This window comes from Natator depressus, chromosome 13 (genome assembly GCF_965152275.1).
Source record: "Natator depressus isolate rNatDep1 chromosome 13, rNatDep2.hap1, whole genome shotgun sequence".
Lineage (NCBI taxonomy): Eukaryota > Metazoa > Chordata > Testudines > Cheloniidae > Natator > Natator depressus.
This window is the reverse complement of record NC_134246.1, coordinates 31,876,487-31,895,555: the sequence shown is the minus strand read 5'-3', so window position 1 is coordinate 31,895,555 and position 19,069 is coordinate 31,876,487. Positions and strand designations below refer to the sequence as shown.

General features: G+C 52.7%; 2 protein-coding genes across 2 annotated transcripts in view; one reads left to right on the top strand and one right to left on the bottom strand.

The window, feature by feature from the left end:
- The window catches only part of CEP250 (centrosomal protein 250), a 297,988-nt gene that overhangs the window by 223,023 nt on the left and 55,896 nt on the right, over positions 1-19,069 (top strand). The gene's annotated exons all lie outside the window — the stretch shown is intronic.
- On the bottom strand, positions 8,681-17,834 carry LOC141997434 (CMP-N-acetylneuraminate-beta-galactosamide-alpha-2,3-sialyltransferase 2-like). Its single transcript, XM_074969803.1, has 6 exons — positions 17,550-17,834; positions 14,995-15,185; positions 12,765-12,944; positions 11,807-11,852; positions 10,717-10,836; positions 8,681-8,985 (listed from the first exon to the last, which is right to left on the bottom strand). The coding sequence occupies exons 1-6, from the start codon at positions 17,832-17,834 to the stop codon at positions 8,818-8,820; spliced, it is 990 nt and encodes a 329-aa protein (XP_074825904.1). The 3' UTR covers positions 8,681-8,817.

Below are 19,069 nucleotides of genomic sequence, written 5' to 3'. Positions count from 1 at the left end.
TTTTCGGACTTGATCACGCAGGATCATGGCCGCCTCCAGCACCCCAACCTGGAGTCTCTCCACCTCATGGTATCGAAACTCCACGGCTAAAGCTGTTGGAGCTCGCATGCTCTGACCTGGTTAGGGAGGTTCTCTTTGGCAGCAGAAAGCCTTCCACTCGTGCCACTTATCTGGCTAAGTGGAAGCGGTTTTCAATTTGGTCTCTTCAGAAGGGCACTCCTCCATTGCAGGCCTCAATTCCCTTCATCCTGGACTATTTACTTCACCTAAAACAGCAGGGTCTGCCGGTGTCATCAATCAAGGTTCACCTGGCTGCGATTTCGGCTTTCCATCCTGGCTCAGTGGGCCGCTCAGTATTTGCTAACCCCGTGGTTGGCCATTTTCTCAAGGGGCTGGACAGGCTGTACCCTCAGGTACGACAGCCGATTTCCCCGTGGGATCTCAACTTGGTGCTCTCCAGGCTGATGGGCCCTCCCTTCGAGCCCCTGGTGACTTGCTGTCTCCTTTACCTTTCTTGGAAGGTGGTGTTCCTAATGGCTATAACATCAGCCAGAAGTGTGTCTGAGCTCAAGGCCCTGATGTCTGAGCCCCCTTATGCCATGCTTTATACGGACAAAGTACAGTTGCGGCCGCACCCAGCGTTCCTCCCAAAGGTAGTTTCGCAATTTCACATGAATCAGGACATCTTTCTGCCGGTGTTCTGCCCTAAGCTGCATGCTAATTACAGGGTATGTATGCTCCATTCCCTGGATGCCAGGCGGGCGTTAGCTTTTTACATTGAGTGGACAAAGCCATTTAGAAAGTCAACACAGCTCTTCATCACGATTGCTCAGTGAAAGAAAGGTCTCCCTGTCTCATCCCAAAGGATCTCGTCATGGATCCTGCCCTGTATCCGCCCATGGATCCCACCCTGCTATGACCTAGCAAAGATACCAGCCCCAGCGTTAACAGCGCACTCCACAAGAGCACAAGCTTCATCTGCAGCATTCCTGGCACAGGTCCCTATCCAGGACATCTGTAGGGCGGTGACGTGGTTGTCTGTTCACACCTTTACATTGCACTACACCATCTCTCAGCAGGCTAGAGACGCTGCCACGTTTGGTAGAGCCGTGCTACAGTCTGTAACTTGGTGAACTCTGACCCCTCCAGGGGACTGCTTGGGAGTCACCTACTTGGAATCGACATGAGCAAACACTCGAAGAAGAAAAAATGGTTACCTACCTTTCGTAACTGTTGTTCTTCGAGATGTGTTGCTCACGTCCATTCCAAGCCCACCCGCTTCACCTCTGTCAGAGTATCTGGTAAGAAGGAACTGAAGACGCAGCGGGTCAGCAGGGACCTATATACACCGCCATGAAGGCGCCACTCCAGGGGGCTCCACAGCTGACCTGACAGATACTGCTCTAAGCGAAAAATCTTCCAACAAGTGTGCCCGTGGCATGCACTCATCTAATTGGGATGGACATGAACAACACATCTCGAAGAACAACAGTTACGAAAGGTAGGTAACCGTTTTTTCTCCATCACTGGCCATTTTTAAATCAAAATCAGATGTTTTTTCTAAACTATCTGCTCCAGCTCAAACAGGAATTGTTTTGAGGCTGTTCTCTGGCCTGTGTAATGTGAGAGGTCAGACTAGATGATCAGTGTGACACTGCACCTCATATTCCTCATAGTGATATTATTATGATATGATTATAGCATAACTGTGATGCCTTTTGTACAAGATGGGTCATGTAAGGTGTCATTGGAAAAGTTGTGATTTGCTGATTATCCTATTTGTATGCATGTATCATTTTTATATCTGAAGTTAGGAATATTGACTATGTATCTGAATTTCAAATATAGTCACACCTGGGTGACGCTCACTAGGCAAGATGCTTTTAGTCTAGATAGCTGGTTGGGAAGGGCCTATATTGGGTAATGAGCCATTAGGGAAAACAATAGGCCTTAGGCATAGCGTATACCCCACCTGATGAGCCTTCCTGAGAAAGCTGCTATGACTCTACAAGGGCATGTGATCAGCCACATGATTCTGGACTCCATCTTGTGAGGAACAAAGACTGAACTGGTGGGAAGTGCTGGAACCAGGCTAAAGGGATTGCTAGCCTGTGTATGAAAACCTGGGAAACCCATGCTGCCAGCCTGCTCGTACCATCACTCAGGGTGAGAAACTACTAATTCATATCCAATCTATCCAGTATGTTAAGCTTAGTTTGTGTTTTTGTTTATTTGCTAGGTAATCCGCTTTGATCTGTTTGTTATCACTTATAATCACTTAAAATCTATCTTTTGTAGTTAATAAATGTATTTTATGCTTTAATCTAAACCAGTGTGCGTTTGACTGAGGTGTCCGGGGAAAATCTCAGCTTGGTTACCACAAGTGTGCATCATCCTCTTCACATTGAGGGAGAGGTGGACCGTGTATTAAACCCATATACTGGCTAGATTTGACCAGGGCAGGACAGTACTGCTCTGGGGTCCTAGGCTGGGGAGCTGGTGCTTATTTTGGCTGTAGGCTCTCTATTGTTGCTGCATGCAGTGGCTGGTCAGAGCCTGCATGTAACTGCACCAGGATGTGTCCCTATCTGTGTGAGTGCTGGCGAAAGTGCAAGCTTGGAGGGCTTTGCAGCTTGTCACAGCAGCACAGTGTGAGAGGGAGCCCAGACTGGTGAGTCAGAGGGCTCAGTGATACCCCAGTTCCAGGTGGCACCCCGGGGGAAACCTGTCACAATCACAATGGTCCCTTTTGACTTTAAAATTGATGCCCCTGGGCAGTCCTATGGCCCTCATTAAACTAGCAACTCCAAGTGAAAGCTGCCTGCTGTGTGTGACCCTTTCTGGGGGTACCCAGGGCTGAAAGGCCCCTGGCTACCACCTGCCCTTAGTGGGAGGAAGCCTCGTCTGTGCCTGCCATGGGTCAGCTCCCGGGCTCCACTGGCCCCACTCTTCTCTAGGCCTCTGCAGGCCTCCTTTCTCGCTGCAGTTTAGCAACAGGCACACTGAACCCCCTGAGCTCTCTGCGCATCCCCCTGGAGTGGCCAGCCCCTTCCACTGGACACTGCACCTAAAGAAACAGCATTCCCCCCCCCCCCCCCCACTTACCAGTTCCCCTCAGGCGATGGCACCACTTAACACACAGCACTTGGATGTGCTTATAGCGTAAACAAGCAAAAGTTTATTTGACACACAGTAGAGATTCACCTGATAGCAAATAGACATGTAGGACCAAATGGTTGCATATAAAATCATAACCTGCAATCTAGAACTAGAGATGTCGGCCGAGTTAAAAAAAAATTAATTGTAAGAATAAAAAAAAGAGTCGTGATTAATCGCTGTTATAATCACTCTGTTAAGAGAATACCAATTGAAATTTATTATAAATATTTGTGGATGTTTTCTACATTTTCAAATATATTGATTTCAGTTACAACACAGACTACAAAGTATATAGTACTCACTTTATATTATTATTTTTATTACAAATATTTGCACTGTAAAAAGGAACAAAAGAAACAGTATTTTTCAATTCACCTCATACAAGTGCTGAAGTACAATTGCTTTATTGTGCAAGTGCAACTTACAAATGTAGAATTATTTTTTTTACATAAACTACTCTCAAAAACAAAACAATGTAAAACTTTAGGGCCTGCAAGTTGATGCATGAAGGGGCATACGAATGTTTAGCATATGTGGCACATAAATACCTTGCGACGCTGGCTATAACAGTGCCATGCGAACGCCTGTTCTCACTTTCAGCTGACATTATAAATAAGAAGAGGGCAATATTATCTCCCATAAATGTAAACAAACTTGTTTGTCTGAGCGATTGGCTGAACAAGAAGTAGGACTGAGTGGACTTGTAGGATCTAAAGTTTTACATTGTTTTGTTTTTGAGGGCAGTTATGTAAAAAAACGGCTACATTTGTAAGTTGCACTTTCACAACAAAGAGATTGCTCTATAGCACTTGTATGAGGTGAACTGAAAAATACCATTTCTTTTGTTTATCTGGTTTACAGTGCAAATATTTTTAATAAAAATAACATAAAGTGAGCACTGTGCACTTGTATTCTGTTTTGTAAGTGAAATCAATATATTTGAAAATGTAGAAAAACATCCAAAAATATTTATAATAAATTTCAATTGGTATTCTATTATTGTTTAACGGTGCAATTCAAACTGCTATTAATCGCAGCTGTTTTTTGAATGTAGTTAATTTGTTTTGTGTTAATCGCTTGAGTTAACTGCAATTAATTGACAGCCCTATTTGGACCTAGGGTTACTTAACTAGTTACAATCCTGTCTTATGGAGCGATGCTCACCCAAAGGCCTTCCAGTGTCATTGATCTGGGCATGGCTGAAAGACTTCTTCATGAGACATGTATCTGGTGAAGGATCATAGCCATGTATCAGAGGGGTAGCCGTGTTAGTCTGGATCTGTAAAAGCGGCAAAGAGTCCTGTGGCACTTTATAGACTAACAGACGTATTGGAGCATAAGCTTTCATGGGTGAATACCCACTTCCTCAGATGCATATAGTGGAAATTTCCAGAGGCAGGTATAAATATGCAAGAAAGAATCAGGCTAGGGATAACAAGGTTAGTTCAATCAGGGAGGATGAGGCCCTCTTCTAGCAATGGAGGTGTGAACACCAAGGGAGGAGAAACTGCTTTTGTCGTTGGCGAGCCAGTCACAGTCTTTGTTTAATCCTGAGCTGATGGTGTCAAATTTGCAAATGAACTGAAGCTCAGCAGTTTCTCTTTGAAGTCTGGTCCTGAAGTTTTCTTGCTGCAGGATGGCTACCTTGAAATCTGCTATTGTGTGTCCAGGGAGGTTGAAGCTTTCTCCTACAGGTTTCTGTATATTGCCATTCCTAATATCTGATTTGTGTCCATTTATCCTTTTATGTAGGGACTGTCCAGTTTGGCTGATGTACATAGCAGAGGGGCATTGCTGGCACATGATGGTGTATATTACATTGGTGGATGTGCAGTTGAATGCACCGGTGACGGTGTGGCTGATCTGGTTAGGTCCTGTGATGGTGTCGCTGGTGTAGATATGTGGGCAGAGTTGGCATCGAGGTTTGTTGCATGGATTGGTTCCTGAGTTAGAGTTACTATGGTGCGGCGTGTCGTTGCTGGTGAGAATATGCTTCAGGTTGGCGGGTTGTCTGTGGGCGAGGACTGGCCTGCCTCCCAAGGCCTGTGAAAGTGAGGGTCCAGCTACAGCTCACTTCATTGGATGCTGTAGCTCACGAAAGCTTATGCTCAAATAATGTAGATCTCCTGTCTTATTTTAGTAAAGTCCATTTGTGTGGAAGGTTGGTTATTTATGAGAGTCTCCAGGTTGGAGAGCTCTTTTTTGATGTTTTCCTGTTTGCTGTACAGGATGCTGATCAGGTGGTTCCTCAGTTTCTTTGACAGTGTGTGGCATAATCTCTCACTGTGGTCTGTGCAGTATGTAGATCACTGATGATGCGTTGGAGAGGTTTTAGCTGAGGACTGTATGTGATGGCCAGTGGAGTTCTGTTGGTTTCTTTCTTGGGCTTGTCTTGCAGCAGGAGGCTTCTGGGTACACGTCTGGCTCTGTTGATCTGTTTCCTTATTTCCTCGTGTGGGTATCGTAGTTTTGAGAATGCTTGGTGAAGATCTTGTAGGTGTTGGTCTCTGTCTGAGGGGCTGGAGCAAATGCGGTTGTACCTCAGTGCTTGGCTGTAGACAATGGATCATGTGGTGTGTCCGGGATGGAAGCTGGAGGCATGAAGGTAGGCATAGCGGTCGGTGGGTTTTTGGTATAGGGTGGTGTTAACGTGACCGTCACTTATTTGCACTGTAGTGTCTAGGAAGTGGACCCCCCCCATGTAGATTGGTCCAGGCTGAGGTTGATGGTGGGGTGGAAGCTGTTGAAATCATGGTGGAATTCTTCAAGGGTTTCCTTCCCATGGGTCCAGATGATAAAGATGTCATCAGTGTAGTGAAGGTAGAGAAGGGGCGTGAGTGGACGAGAGCTGAGGAAGTGTTGTTCCAGTTCAGCCATAAAAATGTTGGCATGTTGTGGGGCCATGCAGGTGCCATTGGTCTGGAAGTATATCATAGAATATCAGGGTTGGAAGGGACCTCAGGAGGTCATCTAGTCCACCCCCAGGGCCAATCCGCAATTTTTGTCCCAGATCCCTAAATGACCCCCTCAAGGATTGAACTCACAACCCTAGGTTTAGTAGGCCAATGCTCAAACCACTGAGCTATCCCTCCCCTCCAAATTTGAAATAATTGTGCGTGAGGATAAAGTCACAGAGCTCAGCAACCAGTTGCGCTGTGGCATCATCAGGGATACTGTTCTGGGCAGCTTGTATTCCATCTGTGCGTGGGATGTTTGTGTAGCGAGCCTCTACATCCATGGTGGCTAGGATGGTGTTTTCTGGAAGATCACCAATGCATTGTAGTTTTCTCAGGAAATCAGTGGTGTCATGGAGATAGCTAGGAGTGCTGGTGGTGTAGGGTCTGAGTAGAGGGTCCACATATCCGGACAGTCCTTCAGTGAGAGTGCCAATGCCCGAGATGATGGGGCGTTCAGGATTTCTGGGTTTGTGGATCTTGGGTAGTAGATAGAATAGCTCCAGTTGGGGCTCTAAGGGTATGTTGATTTGTTCCTCTGTTGGTGTAGGGAGTGTCCTGAGTAGATGGTGCAGTTTCTTAGTGTATTCCTCAGTAGGATCTGAGGAAAGTGGCCTGTAGAATTTGGTATTGGAGAGTTGTCTGGCAGCCTCCTTTTTGGTAGTCAGACCTGTTCATGATGACGACAGCACCTCCTTTATCAGCCTCTTTGATTATAATGTCAGGGCTGTTTCTGAGCTGTGGATGGCAATGCATTCTGCACGACTTAGGTTATGAGGCAAGCGATGTTGTTTTTCCACAATTTCTGCCTGTGCACGTCGGCGGAAGCACTCTGTGTATAGGTCCAGACTGTCATTTCGACCCTCAGGAGGAGTCCAATGTGGAGTTCTTCTTCTTGTGCTGTTTGTGGGAGGGTATCTGTGTATCAGTGTGTTGTTCAGCGTTATCTTGAAAGAGTTCTTTGAGTTGGAGACGGCGAAAGTAGGCTTCCAGATCACCGCAGGACTGTATCATGTTTGTGGGGGTGGTGGGGCAAAAAGAGAGTCCCCGAGATAGGACAGACTCCTCTGCCGGGCTGAGTGTGTAGCTGGATAGATTGATGATATTGCTGGGTGAGTTAGGGGTACCACTGTTGTGGTCCCATGTGGCAGGTAGAATTTTAGACAGCTTACGGTCCTTTCTCCTCTGTAGAGAGGTGAAATGTGTAATGTAGATCTCAGGTTTCAGAGTAGCAGCCGTGTTAGTCTGTATTCGCAAAAAGAAAAGGAGGACTTGTGGCACCTTAGAGACTAACCAATTTATTTGAGCATAAGCTTTCGTGAGCTACAGCTCACTTCATCGGATGCTGTAGCTCACGAAAGCTTATGCTCAAATAATGTAGATCTCCTGTCTTATTTTAGTAAAGTCCATTTGTGTGGAAGGTTGGTTATTTATGAGAGTCTCCAGGTTGGAGAGCTCTTTTTTGATGTTTTCCTGTTTGCTGTACAGGATGCTGATCAGGTGGTTCCTCAGTTTCTTTGACAGTGTGTGGCATAATCTCTCACTGTGGTCTGTGCAGTATGTAGATAGCAATGGATTTTTCACCTTCAGTCCATTTGGCATGATGTCCATCCATTTGCATTTGGAAAGGAAGATGATGTCTGTCTGTACTTGTGCAAGTTTCTTCATGAGGTTGATGGATTTCCACTCCACACGGCTCAATGCAGTGCCTTGCATGGTGTCAAGTATCAGATCGTAGCCATGTGTCTGCACCTCCCAATAGACCAAAAAATCCATTGGCCTAAAGCAGCTCCCCCAACCCCCGCCCCCATGCTGCTGCTGGTTTTACTCTGGATACTCTTGTAGATTTTGCAGTCTCTTAATTGGCATCTGGATTAGTAGGCAAATAGGCACCACTTTGGGAGACACACAGTACACAACAGACAAATGCTAGACAGGGAGCAGTCGATCACACCCCCGCCCCCGCCTGAAAGGGCCCTCTCTGAGGTGTCACCTCCTGGAGTCCTGCTTTCACTTCAAGGCTTTAAGATGCTAATTTCCAGTATGGATACATAATGCCTTAAATATCACCCAGCCATACATGACACAGTGCTGATGCCCAGGGGGGTATCTTGGTAAAGACCTCGCATGCCTCCCTTTAGTGGATGACTATGCACACAGCTGACCCAGGGGCTCCCTGTAAAACCCTGTGTCCCCCTGTGAATGGCTCTTCAGCTTCTCTTCTCGCATTCATATTCAGAGTAACCAGCGAGCAGGTCACAGGTGCCCCGAAAAGCTGCAGCAATATGTGGCCACGCAGGGTTCGGCAACACCCCACACCTCAATGCCCCTGCTCCGCCGCAGCCGTCTTGGGCAACTCTGGGCAAGCCCCTGAGCCGCGGTTCCCCAGCTGGCCAATGGGAATCTTGCCCCTTCCCAACCTGCTGGGGTGTTGAGAGGGTAAAGCCATTACTGAGTGACGACAGAGCGGGGCCAGCGAGTGGGATAGCTAGACGCCCCCTCCAGAGCGTCCCCTCACAGGGAAGAAAAGCAAGAGGAATGGGGCAGCATGGTCAGTATCTAGCTTTGAAGTGTAATTGGTTCTCCTGCAACCCCGAACAGTCCCTCCCCCCGAGGCAGTGGGGCTGGGCGTGGAGAGCGGCGCACCTGCGGGAGGAAGCGCCCCCTGCCTGGGGGTTGGCGTAGGGTAGCAGAGCCCCCTTAGCTAGTTATAAAAGGAGATTTTGCCTTCGGCTGCCAGGTTCTTGATGAGGGCAAGTTCAAAGTCCGCGTCGTGCACCCCAGTCCTGCGGAAGGCTCCAGGGTAACGGTTCTCTTCCCAGTAGTGGTGCCAGTTCCCACTGCTGTCCGCACCGTAACCAAACACTGACACCTGCATGCAAAGCAGGCGAGGTCAGCAAAGCCCCAGGGTTTTGCAGTTGCAAAATAACAGGAACCTCCCTCCCACCCGACATAAAATGAAACATCCCCCCCACCCCCACACACACACCATACAGCTGCAGCTCTTGGGGCTCCCATTCTGCCCGCCAGGTGGCCAAGCCAAACCTGAGTGGCATTGCAACACTGGGCACCCAAGGACAATGCCTGGAGCAAGGCTCCACCCTGCAGGCTAGGAGCTGCCACTGGGGAGTGAGTGCAGGGCAGGCTCAGTCTGCAACCCGCGCGTCTCTCACTCTGAGGGCAGGATCCCACCCACCCAAATGCCCTGGTGAGGGCGGGGGACTGAGAGAGGGGTAATTTGTGGTATTTTATTATGTACATGTAATAAAAAGAAATAAACAACATTTTTAATGGCTAAAATGAAATAACAAGAAATGCCCCCCAAAATTAAAAAAGTTATTAAAAAAAAAGGCACAAGGCATTAGGTCGCAGTAAAGGGCATGCTGAGCTCCCCCGATACCACGCTGTGCTGCCCCAGGGCCACGCTGAGCTCCCCCGATACCACGCTGAGCTGCCCCGGGGCCACGCTGAGCTGCCCCGGGGCCACGCTGAGCTCCCCCGATACCACGCTGAGCTGTCCTGGGGCCACGCTGAGCTCCCCCGATACCACGCTGAGCTGCCCCGGAGCCACGCTGAGCTGCCCTGGGGCCACGCTGCACTGCCCAGGTACCATGCTACACTGCTGATAAAAGGGAAGCTCCTCTTATGGATCAGTAACCAGTTAAAAGACAGGAAACAAAGGATAGGGCTAAATGGTGAGTTTTCAGAATGGAGAGAGGTAAATAGTGGTGTGCCCCAGGGGTGTGTACTGGGGCCAGGGCTGTTCAACATATTCATAAATGATCTGGAAAAAGGGGTAAACAGTGAGGTGACAAAATTTGCAGACAATACAAAATTACTAAATATTGTTAAGTCCAAAACTGACTGTGAAGAGTGAAAAAGGGACCTCACAAAACCAGGTGACTGGGAAACAAAATGGCAGATGAAATTCAGTGTTGATAAATGCAAAGTAATGCATATTGGAAAACATAATCCCAACTCTACATACAAAATGATGGGGTCTAAATTAGCTGTTACCACCTGAGAAAGAGATCTTGGAGTCATGGTGGATAGTTCTCTGAAAACATCCGCTCAAAGTGCAGCGGCAGCAAAAAAGGGAATAGAATGTTGGGAGATCATTAGGAAAGTGATAGAAAATATCATAATGCCTCTACATGGACTGGGGTGGCGTCCCGAGCCTCTGTTTGCCAGAAGCTGGGAATGGGTGACAGGGGATGGATCACTTGATGATGACCTGCTCTGTTCATTCCCTCTAGAGCACCTGGCATTGGCCCCTGTTGGAAGACAGGATACTGGGCTAGATGGACCTTTGGTCTGACCCAGTATGGCTGTTCTTATGGTCTTATGCCCGGGTACCACGTTGAGCTGCCGAGGTACCACGCTGCAGTTTGCGGCAGAGGCGAGCAAGGGCACCAAGGGAGCCTACGGGCAGCCAGCTGCAGCAAGGGTGGTGTTAGCTGGCTACCTATGGTCTCAGCATGGAGGCTGAACCTGGCATCTGCTCCAGACTCCTCTGATCATAGCATCTGGACAGCGTCTGTCTCCATCCTTTCCTGCCTCATCACAGGCCAAGGGCATTGGCCCCACCCACTCGGACACTTACCTGATCACAGGTGTGCAAAGCAAAAAGCAATGCTGTGAAGCCCGTGGATGGATACCTCCCATGGTGCTGTGTCCACTTGTCATGGATGTATTTGAGAAAGGCAGGGTTCAAGATTAGCACCTGAGAGGAGAACAGAACAGGGCCAATGCTACGAGATTCTGTCATCATCCTACCCAGTACTAAGAGGCCATGCCCGGAAGGCGCAAACCCAGCCCCAGCTCACTGCTGACACTTCTGTGTGCGTCACTGTCCTGGAAGGGCTAGAGAATATCTCAGTAAGAGCCCATCTGGGATTGTGTGCACAGGTCTGGGCCTCGCTGATGGGGCAGAGATTAGTACCTAGAAAGGGTGAGCTTAATTCAGTAGTGCTCCTGCCCTGATGGGAGCTAGTCTGCTCTGAGACGAATGGCCCATATTGGGTCTTGGCGCACTGTGGGCAGTGCTTACCACCTGGTGCACAGCAGGAGAACACGCACCACAGGGGCAGTCCACTCCTGAGAGCCTTCTGGGACGCTGTAACCAGCTGCTGCCGGAAACGGCCAGGCCTGGGAATGCTACGCTTGGCTGGCCAGGAGGCTCTGGCAGAGCTCTCGTGCCCTTTGCTGTTTCCGAGCAGCGTCAGGAGCTTGGAGCTCTGCACTGGCTAGCCAGGAAAAATGAAGGGCTCCTGCAGCCGGTTCTGAGGAACACCCGCTCTGTGAGGCTGGACGGGTTTGTCGCCTCAGTGACTGGATTCCTGGTGTGTCTCAGGGATCCCAGAGCACAGCTGGCCATCAGGCTTTTAACATGCTGGAAGCCACTTGACAAGCACCTGCGCCAGACTCTTAACATACAGACTTTGTGGCCCAGCCTCCCATGCAAGCGGGTTCCATGGTTAGTCCTTGGCCACTTGATCAAAGTTTATGGAAATTCTTAGACACCCCCCGCCATTAAGCAGTGTCAGGAAACTGTAAATGTCTGGCAATGTAATGGTAAGGGCCTCCGATAACCATTCTCCCCACAGACCTGGCCATCCTCTACCCAGACTCAGGAAGCAAATGTCCAGAACATGAGGTGGCTGGTGCTGGCTGTGTCCCCAGCCAGCCCTTACCTTGCTTTTGTCAGCTTCAATGAACTGTTTGACTCTTGTGTACGTGCTACGAAGGAAGAGGAACTGTGGTCAGTGGAAAGTGGTGTCCTCAGTACCATATGCATAGCTTTCTTCTGGCCCTACCCATGACTTCTACAATCCACCAGGGATGAGGCTAATGCCTGAGCAGACCTTCTCGGGAGCTGAGTGGCTGCCTCCTCAATGGTGCGTCTGCTGGAGCTGCTGTTTCCTTGGCACCATGCACTGACCTCAGCTCAGGAGACAGGAAGCCTTTCAGCACAATGCCATTAAGCCACTGAGCCAGCCCCTGTGTGCTGTGGCGCATGTCTGAACACCAGTGCTGGAGCCATCAGCCATGAGATGTGTCCCTTCCCCGAGGTCTGTACAAATGTTCTCACCCTCTCTAAACAGCTTCAGGTCTGCCCTGTCCTTCGCCACCGTCTGGGGTTTAGTGAGCCAAGTCGAACGTCATGTCCGGCGTGTGCCCCAGCCTGAGGGGAGGAGCCCCTGAGCCCATCAACCTCCCAAGGGAGCCATTGAGCCCCCACAAGGGACAAGGCAGGAGCAATCTAGCTTCCCAGAGCAAAGCCCCCATCCTGGGGGGAGGGGCAGTGCCAGTGTCCTGGGGACCCCCCATCCCTCATCCTAGGGTGGGGTCATCCTTCTGGTGGGCCTCCTGAGTCTCCTCTCCTTGGACATAGGGGTGAATCAGCTTCCACAAGTCAATGGAGCCTGAGCATCACCTAAGCCCCATCTCGTGTGGAGATTTGTGCTGTGGGCACACTGGAGCCCACTGCCCCATGGGATGAGCCAGCACCCCCAGAGCCACCTCAGGCCTTGCATCTTGGGAGGACCCAAGAGACTACTCAGCCTCCACCAGGGGCAAATGAGCCTCCTGCCTAGGACGCTGCCCTCAGAGGATCCCCCTCCCCCTCGGCAGATCAGGCCCCATGCTCACTAGCGCAGTTTCCCTGTGGAGAAGGCACTGGTCACCCATTTCAGGTCCAGTGCTTTAAAGGGAACCAGCACCAGGTGGACACCAGGCTGGAGGTCCATAGCACTCTCTGGGTACATAAAGTGGTGCGTTGTCCTCGTGCCAACATCCTCCTCGAACCCAGCAGTCTGCGCCCTGTTCATCCTGGGGCATGAGGAGAGAGCACAGCTGAGTCTGCTGTAACATGCATGCTGGGCACTCCCTGCCTCCCAGGGGGCCCTTCCTGGCCAGCAGGAGGGAATGGGGCTCAGGGCCCACCATGGCCAGCTGGGTGGGGGATGGGGATCGGAGCCTAAGTTCCCTCTAAGCTGCATGGCCATGCGACCATGCAAAAGCCTATTAGACACCGCACAGGTGCTCAAGGCTGCGACAGGGAAAGATTCCTCTCCCCCAACCCCGGACCCAACCCAGCCCAGCCACGGACCTGTCACGGTCGGGGGAGACGTGCCCCTCCCCCAGCCCCAACCCAGCCTGGCCTGGACCTGCCTCGGCTGTGGGACAGGTGCCTCTTTCACGGTCCCAACCCAGCCACGGCCAGAGCTGCTGCGGCGGGAAGAGGTGTGCCTCTCGCCCAGCCCAGGTGCTGCTGCAGGGAGTTCTCTCTCCCCATCGCAGCCCCGGGGTAGCCTCACCCCCCACCCATCCCCACCCAACCGTCTGCCCCAGCCCTGAGCCCCTCATCCCTGGCCCCATCCCAGAGCTCGCACCCCTAGCCAAAGCCCTTGCCCCCCCCATACCCCAAGCCTCTGCCCCAGCCCTGAGCCCCCTCCCACACACCGAAACCCTCGGCCCCCACCCCCACCACATGAATTTTGTTATGTGCACCAGTATGGAGGTGCTGTGTCACACGTCACCTCCATATTGGTGCACATAACAGAATTCATTCCGCACCTGGCTGGGAAAAATTAGAGGGAACCCTGAGGGGCCCGCCCTGGCCACCTGGGTGGGAGATGGGGCTCGGGACCAGCTTTGGCCACCTGGGTGGGAGATGGGGCTGGGGGCCCGCCCTAGCCAGCCAGATGAGGGATGGGGCTCGGGGCCTGCCCTGGCCAGTTGGGTGGGAGATGGGGCTCGGGGCCCGCCCTAGCCAGCCGGATGAGGGATGGGGCTCGGGGCCCGCCCTGGCCACCTGGGTGGGAGATGGGGCTCGGGGCCCACCCTGGCCAGCTGCGTGGGAGATGGGGCTCGGGGCCCGCCCTGGCCAGCTGCCTGGGAGATGGGGCTCGGGGCCCGCCCTGGCCAGCTGCGTGGGAGATGGGGCGTGGGGCCTGCCCTGGCCACCTGGGTGGGAGATGGGGCTCGGGGCCCGCCCTGGCCACCTGGGTGGGAGATGGGGCTCGGGGCCCGCCCTGGCCAGCTGCCTGGGAGATGGGGCTCGGGGCCCGCCCTGGCCAGCTGCGTGGGAGATGGGGCGTGGGGCCTGCCCTGGCCACCTGGGTGGGAGATGGGGCTCGGGGCCCGCCCTGGCCAGCTGCGTGGGGGATGGGGCTCGGGGCCCGCCCTGGCTGGCAGGAGGGAATGGGGCTTGGGGCTCACCCTGGCTGGTTGGGTGTGGAATGGGGCTCAGGGCTCACTCTGTCTGGCTGGGGGCTCAGGGCCTGCCCTAGCTGGGAGGGAAGGATGGGGTATGCGTATTGCAATGGCTGGGAGGATGGGCTGGGGCAAGGGAGCCATCCTGGCCAGCAGGGAATTGGGGGGCTAAGTGGCTGGGAGCTGGAGCTGTCTGTCATCGTGGCTGTTGCTCACTGGGGCTGCTAGCCCAAGCTGGCTGGTTTTTTACGTTCAGATGTAGCCCCAGAGCTGTGCCCCCCTCTCCTCCAGCAGCTCCCAGGTGAGCTGAAACATGGTGCATGAGGGAAGACAGTGGGAGATGGTGTTACAGATTCCAGAGAGTGCCTCCTACATGGCCTGGGAACTCCTTCCCGCCCAATGACCCGGTGGCCCAAGGGCCGTTGGGCTCTCAGCAGCCTGGCTGCAGTGCCGGGTGCCTCCTTATGGCTTGTTGGGAGGGAACAGCACCGTGAGATGCCCCCGGGGCAGGACAAGGTCCCGGGTTCATCTATGCCTTTGTTGGGGCTCTACCCTAGGCCTGTGGGTAGAGATTTACTCTGCTCAACCAGAGCGGCTGCAGGGGGCTGGGCCCATTGGAGAGGTGGCAAAAGAACAGGGGGTGAGCCGGCTCTGTCCCACTCACCTCAGAACCCAGTGGTGGGAGTCGATCTCTCTCCCGTGGTGGGAGCCCCTCAGGTGCCCGGAGTTCCCCACCACCGCACACATCCTGCAGCTGGAGATGGGCCGAGCATCCATGGTTGGGGATGGAAGAATGTCAAACATTTGCTGGATTATTTCCTGGAACTGGGCACTGCTCTGCGAGCCCTGCAGCTTCTAAAGGAACAAGAACAAAGCTATGGCATGTCCGTGGTGCCACCGAGCCCAATGCCCAGCAGGGTGGCAGGGCCTGGGGGCTGGGCTAGGGCAGGCAATGCCTTCTCTGCAGGGGCCAGAAAGGCTGTGAGCCCAACCCAGCTGTGCTCAGGGGGCACACAGCACGCCCCAGCTCCTGCTCTGCTACACCCCCTTTTTGCAGTGGAATGGCTGGGGCAGTCCTCCCCACTCTACCTGTGCAATTTTGCCCAGGGCTGCCCCAAGCTCCTTGCCAGTGGAGCTCTGCTGGCCACATGGGTGCATCTCCACTAGGTATGTTGGTGGAATGAAGTTGGGAATTTTTTAATAATATGTATGACTCTGGTGTGTGCCTCAGTTTCCCTGATACATTGCATGGCTACCCAGTAGGGGACAAGGATTAAGTTTGCTCTCAGGGCAGACTAAGGGACACAGGCACCGACTTTCCAAAGTGCTCGACTCCTGGGTCTGCCCTGGCCCTGCCCCCACTTTACCCCTTCCCCCAAGGCCCCACCCCCTGCCCCACCTCTTTTCACCCACACCCCACCTCTTCCTGCCCAGTTCCAGCCCCTCCCCCTAGCTTGCCACATTCTCGCTCCTCCCCCTTCCAGCCTCCCTGAGAAACAGCTGATCATGGTGGGCGGGAGGCATGAGGAGGGAGCAGGAGGTGCTGATGTGCCGGCCCGCCGGCAGGTGGGAAGTGCTGGGGCATGGGGAGGATCTGATAAGGGGGCTGCCAGTGCGTGCTCAGCAGCCACCCACCATTTTCCCCCGTGAGTGCTCCAGCCCCAGAGCACCCCCAGAGTCGGTGCCTATGGGTCTGTGCGCCACCTCCCTGTCTGGGTGGACTGAAGAGTCATTGAGGAACTGGTTGAAATTCACCCCGTTCAACAACAGGGCCAGCAAAAACAATGTAAGCTCCAGTGCCTCATGGATTTTGCTGCCTCTCAGCAGGGAAGTCGGGCGGGGAGCCCAGTTTACGCACACAGGACTGGAAGGGGGGCCGTGGGGCTTCTGGAGGAAGCTGGGAGTTCTCTCACCTGGGAACGGACACAGAGGATCAAACTGAGAGAGACACAGGGTTCACTACAGCATGGCTGGGGCTCTGGGCTGAGCAGACTGGACTCTGCTAAGCTTCACTTCTCTGTGCTAACCTAAGGACCTCCCATGCTGTGTGCCAGGGAACTAATAAACCCAACGGGTTTGAAACTGGTTTGAAATGCATCCGATGAAGTGAGCTGTAGCTCACGAAAGCTCATGCTCAAATAAATTGGTTAGTCTCTAAGGTGCCACAAGTCCTCCTTTTCTTTTCACTGTTTGAGTGTCACTCTAAATACTTGGTGAGGTGCATTAATCCCTGCAGAGCGGACAAGTCTCTCCCAGGAGTCCGTCTCGGTTGGACTTGCTGAACAGAGCTCACAGAGGTTCAATCTTAGGAGGCAGCGAGGCCAGGTGTCCTACCCTGAGGGAAGAGTGAGACCCGGGGGCCTGGCACATCAAAGGGGTTCCTCCAAGAGACTGCTCCAAACCTGGGGGTGTAGCAGTGATCTTGTGGCACCACGAGGTAGCTGACACACAGCCCCATCCCGATGCAGAGCAGGCCAGCGGAGCTAACAGGCCAAGTTAAGGCTGATGGATTCCCTCGACCTGTGACCTTCTGGGAACGCTCCAAACAGCCTGGCCTTCCCTTGGGTGTGAGTGACTCTGGGTGAGCTAGCTCAGCTCATGGGCCCCTTGCTGCTCCCTGCAGCGCCCACTCTCTGTGCGTGCACTGGGCCCCCAAAGTGGCTCCTGGCTGAGCTAAGCGCAGCTGTACAGGCAGCTGCAGGCGTCAGAGCAGGGAGCTGCATGCAGTGGACAGATGCAGCCACCAGGGACTTGGGAGGGGCCAGCTGAGCAGTTTGTCCTGCAGACCGGCTGGTAGGTGTGGCTGCCCTTTTCTACCCCAGCCTCCTCCTCCCAGAGGGATCCATGTGGGGGCGGCAGGAGCACAGAACAGGCTTTCTGCATGGGCAGCTGCTTGGGGAATGTGAAAGCGCCCTGGCCCTGGCCCTACAGCCCCCAACCAGGGAGCACGGCAGCAGGGGCAGGCACCCACCCCCACGAGTCTCTGCTGGCCTCGTCAGCTGCTACAGCCTGTCTCCTGGACCAGTCCTACAAAGGAGCCAGCCCTTGGCACTCAGAGCATCCCTATGTTTGATACCCACCCATGCCATGGTGCCATGCCCCAGGCCTCTGCTTTGCTCTTGCCACAAGGCTCTGAGGAGCCCAAGGATGGGCTCTGCCGCCAGCAGCCACAGCAGGAGGTGCCTGTATTGGTTTAATTGCTGGGACTCTGTAACTCACCAGCCACCACGACAGAACGTCTGGGGCGACCTTGGAGGTGTGCACCGTCAGCAGGGGATTTATCACTGAGTCGTACCGTTCGTTAAACCAGGCTGAGCTGCTGAGCTCCACAATACAGCTGGCACAGCCACAGGACTTGGCCTCTGAGACAGACGCAGGCCCTAGTATGTCTCCAAGGCTCAAGAAAGAGGCTGAATGCCCCAGGTACAAGGACTGATAAACCTGCCACAGGGCAGGCAGCATGCACAGGGCTGTAGCAGCCCACAACTTCTTCCAGTGCAGCATCTTTCACTCCACCAGCTCCTCCCTGCAGAACTTCAGTGGGTCCGTGGGTGGTGTTCAGGGTCACTGCCTGTGGGCATCTGGGCCCAGTCGCAGTTTTCCTGCTCTTACGGAAAGAATGGGAGCCTTTCCTGGGTAGCTGTACATCCCCAAGAACAGAAGGAAGGGGTCAGCATGTCCAGCACACACAGGAGCCACTGGAGGTTTCCAAGCCCTGATCGCAAGTCAGCGTTAACCCAGCCTGGCACTAGTCCCCCACAGCTCTGTGCAGGGGGTAGCTTCTTTCGGACTTTGGCTCTCTCTGTCCCAGCCTGAAACAGACCAGATAATGAGTATCAGTACAGACTACAGTGCCAGGGGAGAGTCTTGCTGTGACTTGCCGTCACTCAGGACAGTCTGACAACACTGACTAGGCTGAGGACAGGAGGAGGGGATACCTGTATGGAAGAATTAAAGGGCTCACTGCATGGTCTGCAGCGGAGTCACACTGGAGCTGGACTGGATGGGAGGGTCACACTGCAACTGGCACTGATTCTGTGCCAAGGTAGTGCAGAACTGAGGCTGCAGTTTTCAAACTTTGGAACCAAAAGTTGTGCACCTACATCCAGATGAAATCTTCCAGCGCTGTGGGCAAGCGAGGTGGAGGCAGAGCCCACCCTGCTCCCTACAGTGCATGTGAGAGACTTACAAACCCTCCTGTTCATCTATGTCATAGCCACATCTGTGGGTAGGTCATCACTATGGGACCTAGATGAGCCACAGGGGCAGAGTTAAGGTGGTTTGAATGTTCTGGCTTTCATGTGTTTCTTTCTGTAATTAAATGCTCCAATATGTTTTTCTAAGTAATGTAAATGTATTAGTAATTTATTGGTTATGGTATTTTTTTTCCTGAGAATATGAACCCCTCTGTCATGAATAGGGGGAAGGGTAGCAACCTTTATGTATGCAGTAGCATAAAATCCCTCCTTGGCAGCTGTACAGGATTGCCTGACCTCTAAGGGGTTAAGCAGTTCAAATAACCTAGTTGGCACCTGACCAGAAGGACCAATGAGGAAAGAAGACACTTTCAAATCTGGGGGTGGGGGGGGATTGGTTTGTGGTTCTCTTTTGTGGTTCCCTCTCTGGATGGAGAAAGAAGCCAAGTAGGTACAATATCTCCCAAAAATATACCTGGAATAATCCATCTAAAACCATAGAAATTGTAAATAGGGCAAGGAAATGTGTTAGGTTATCTTTTG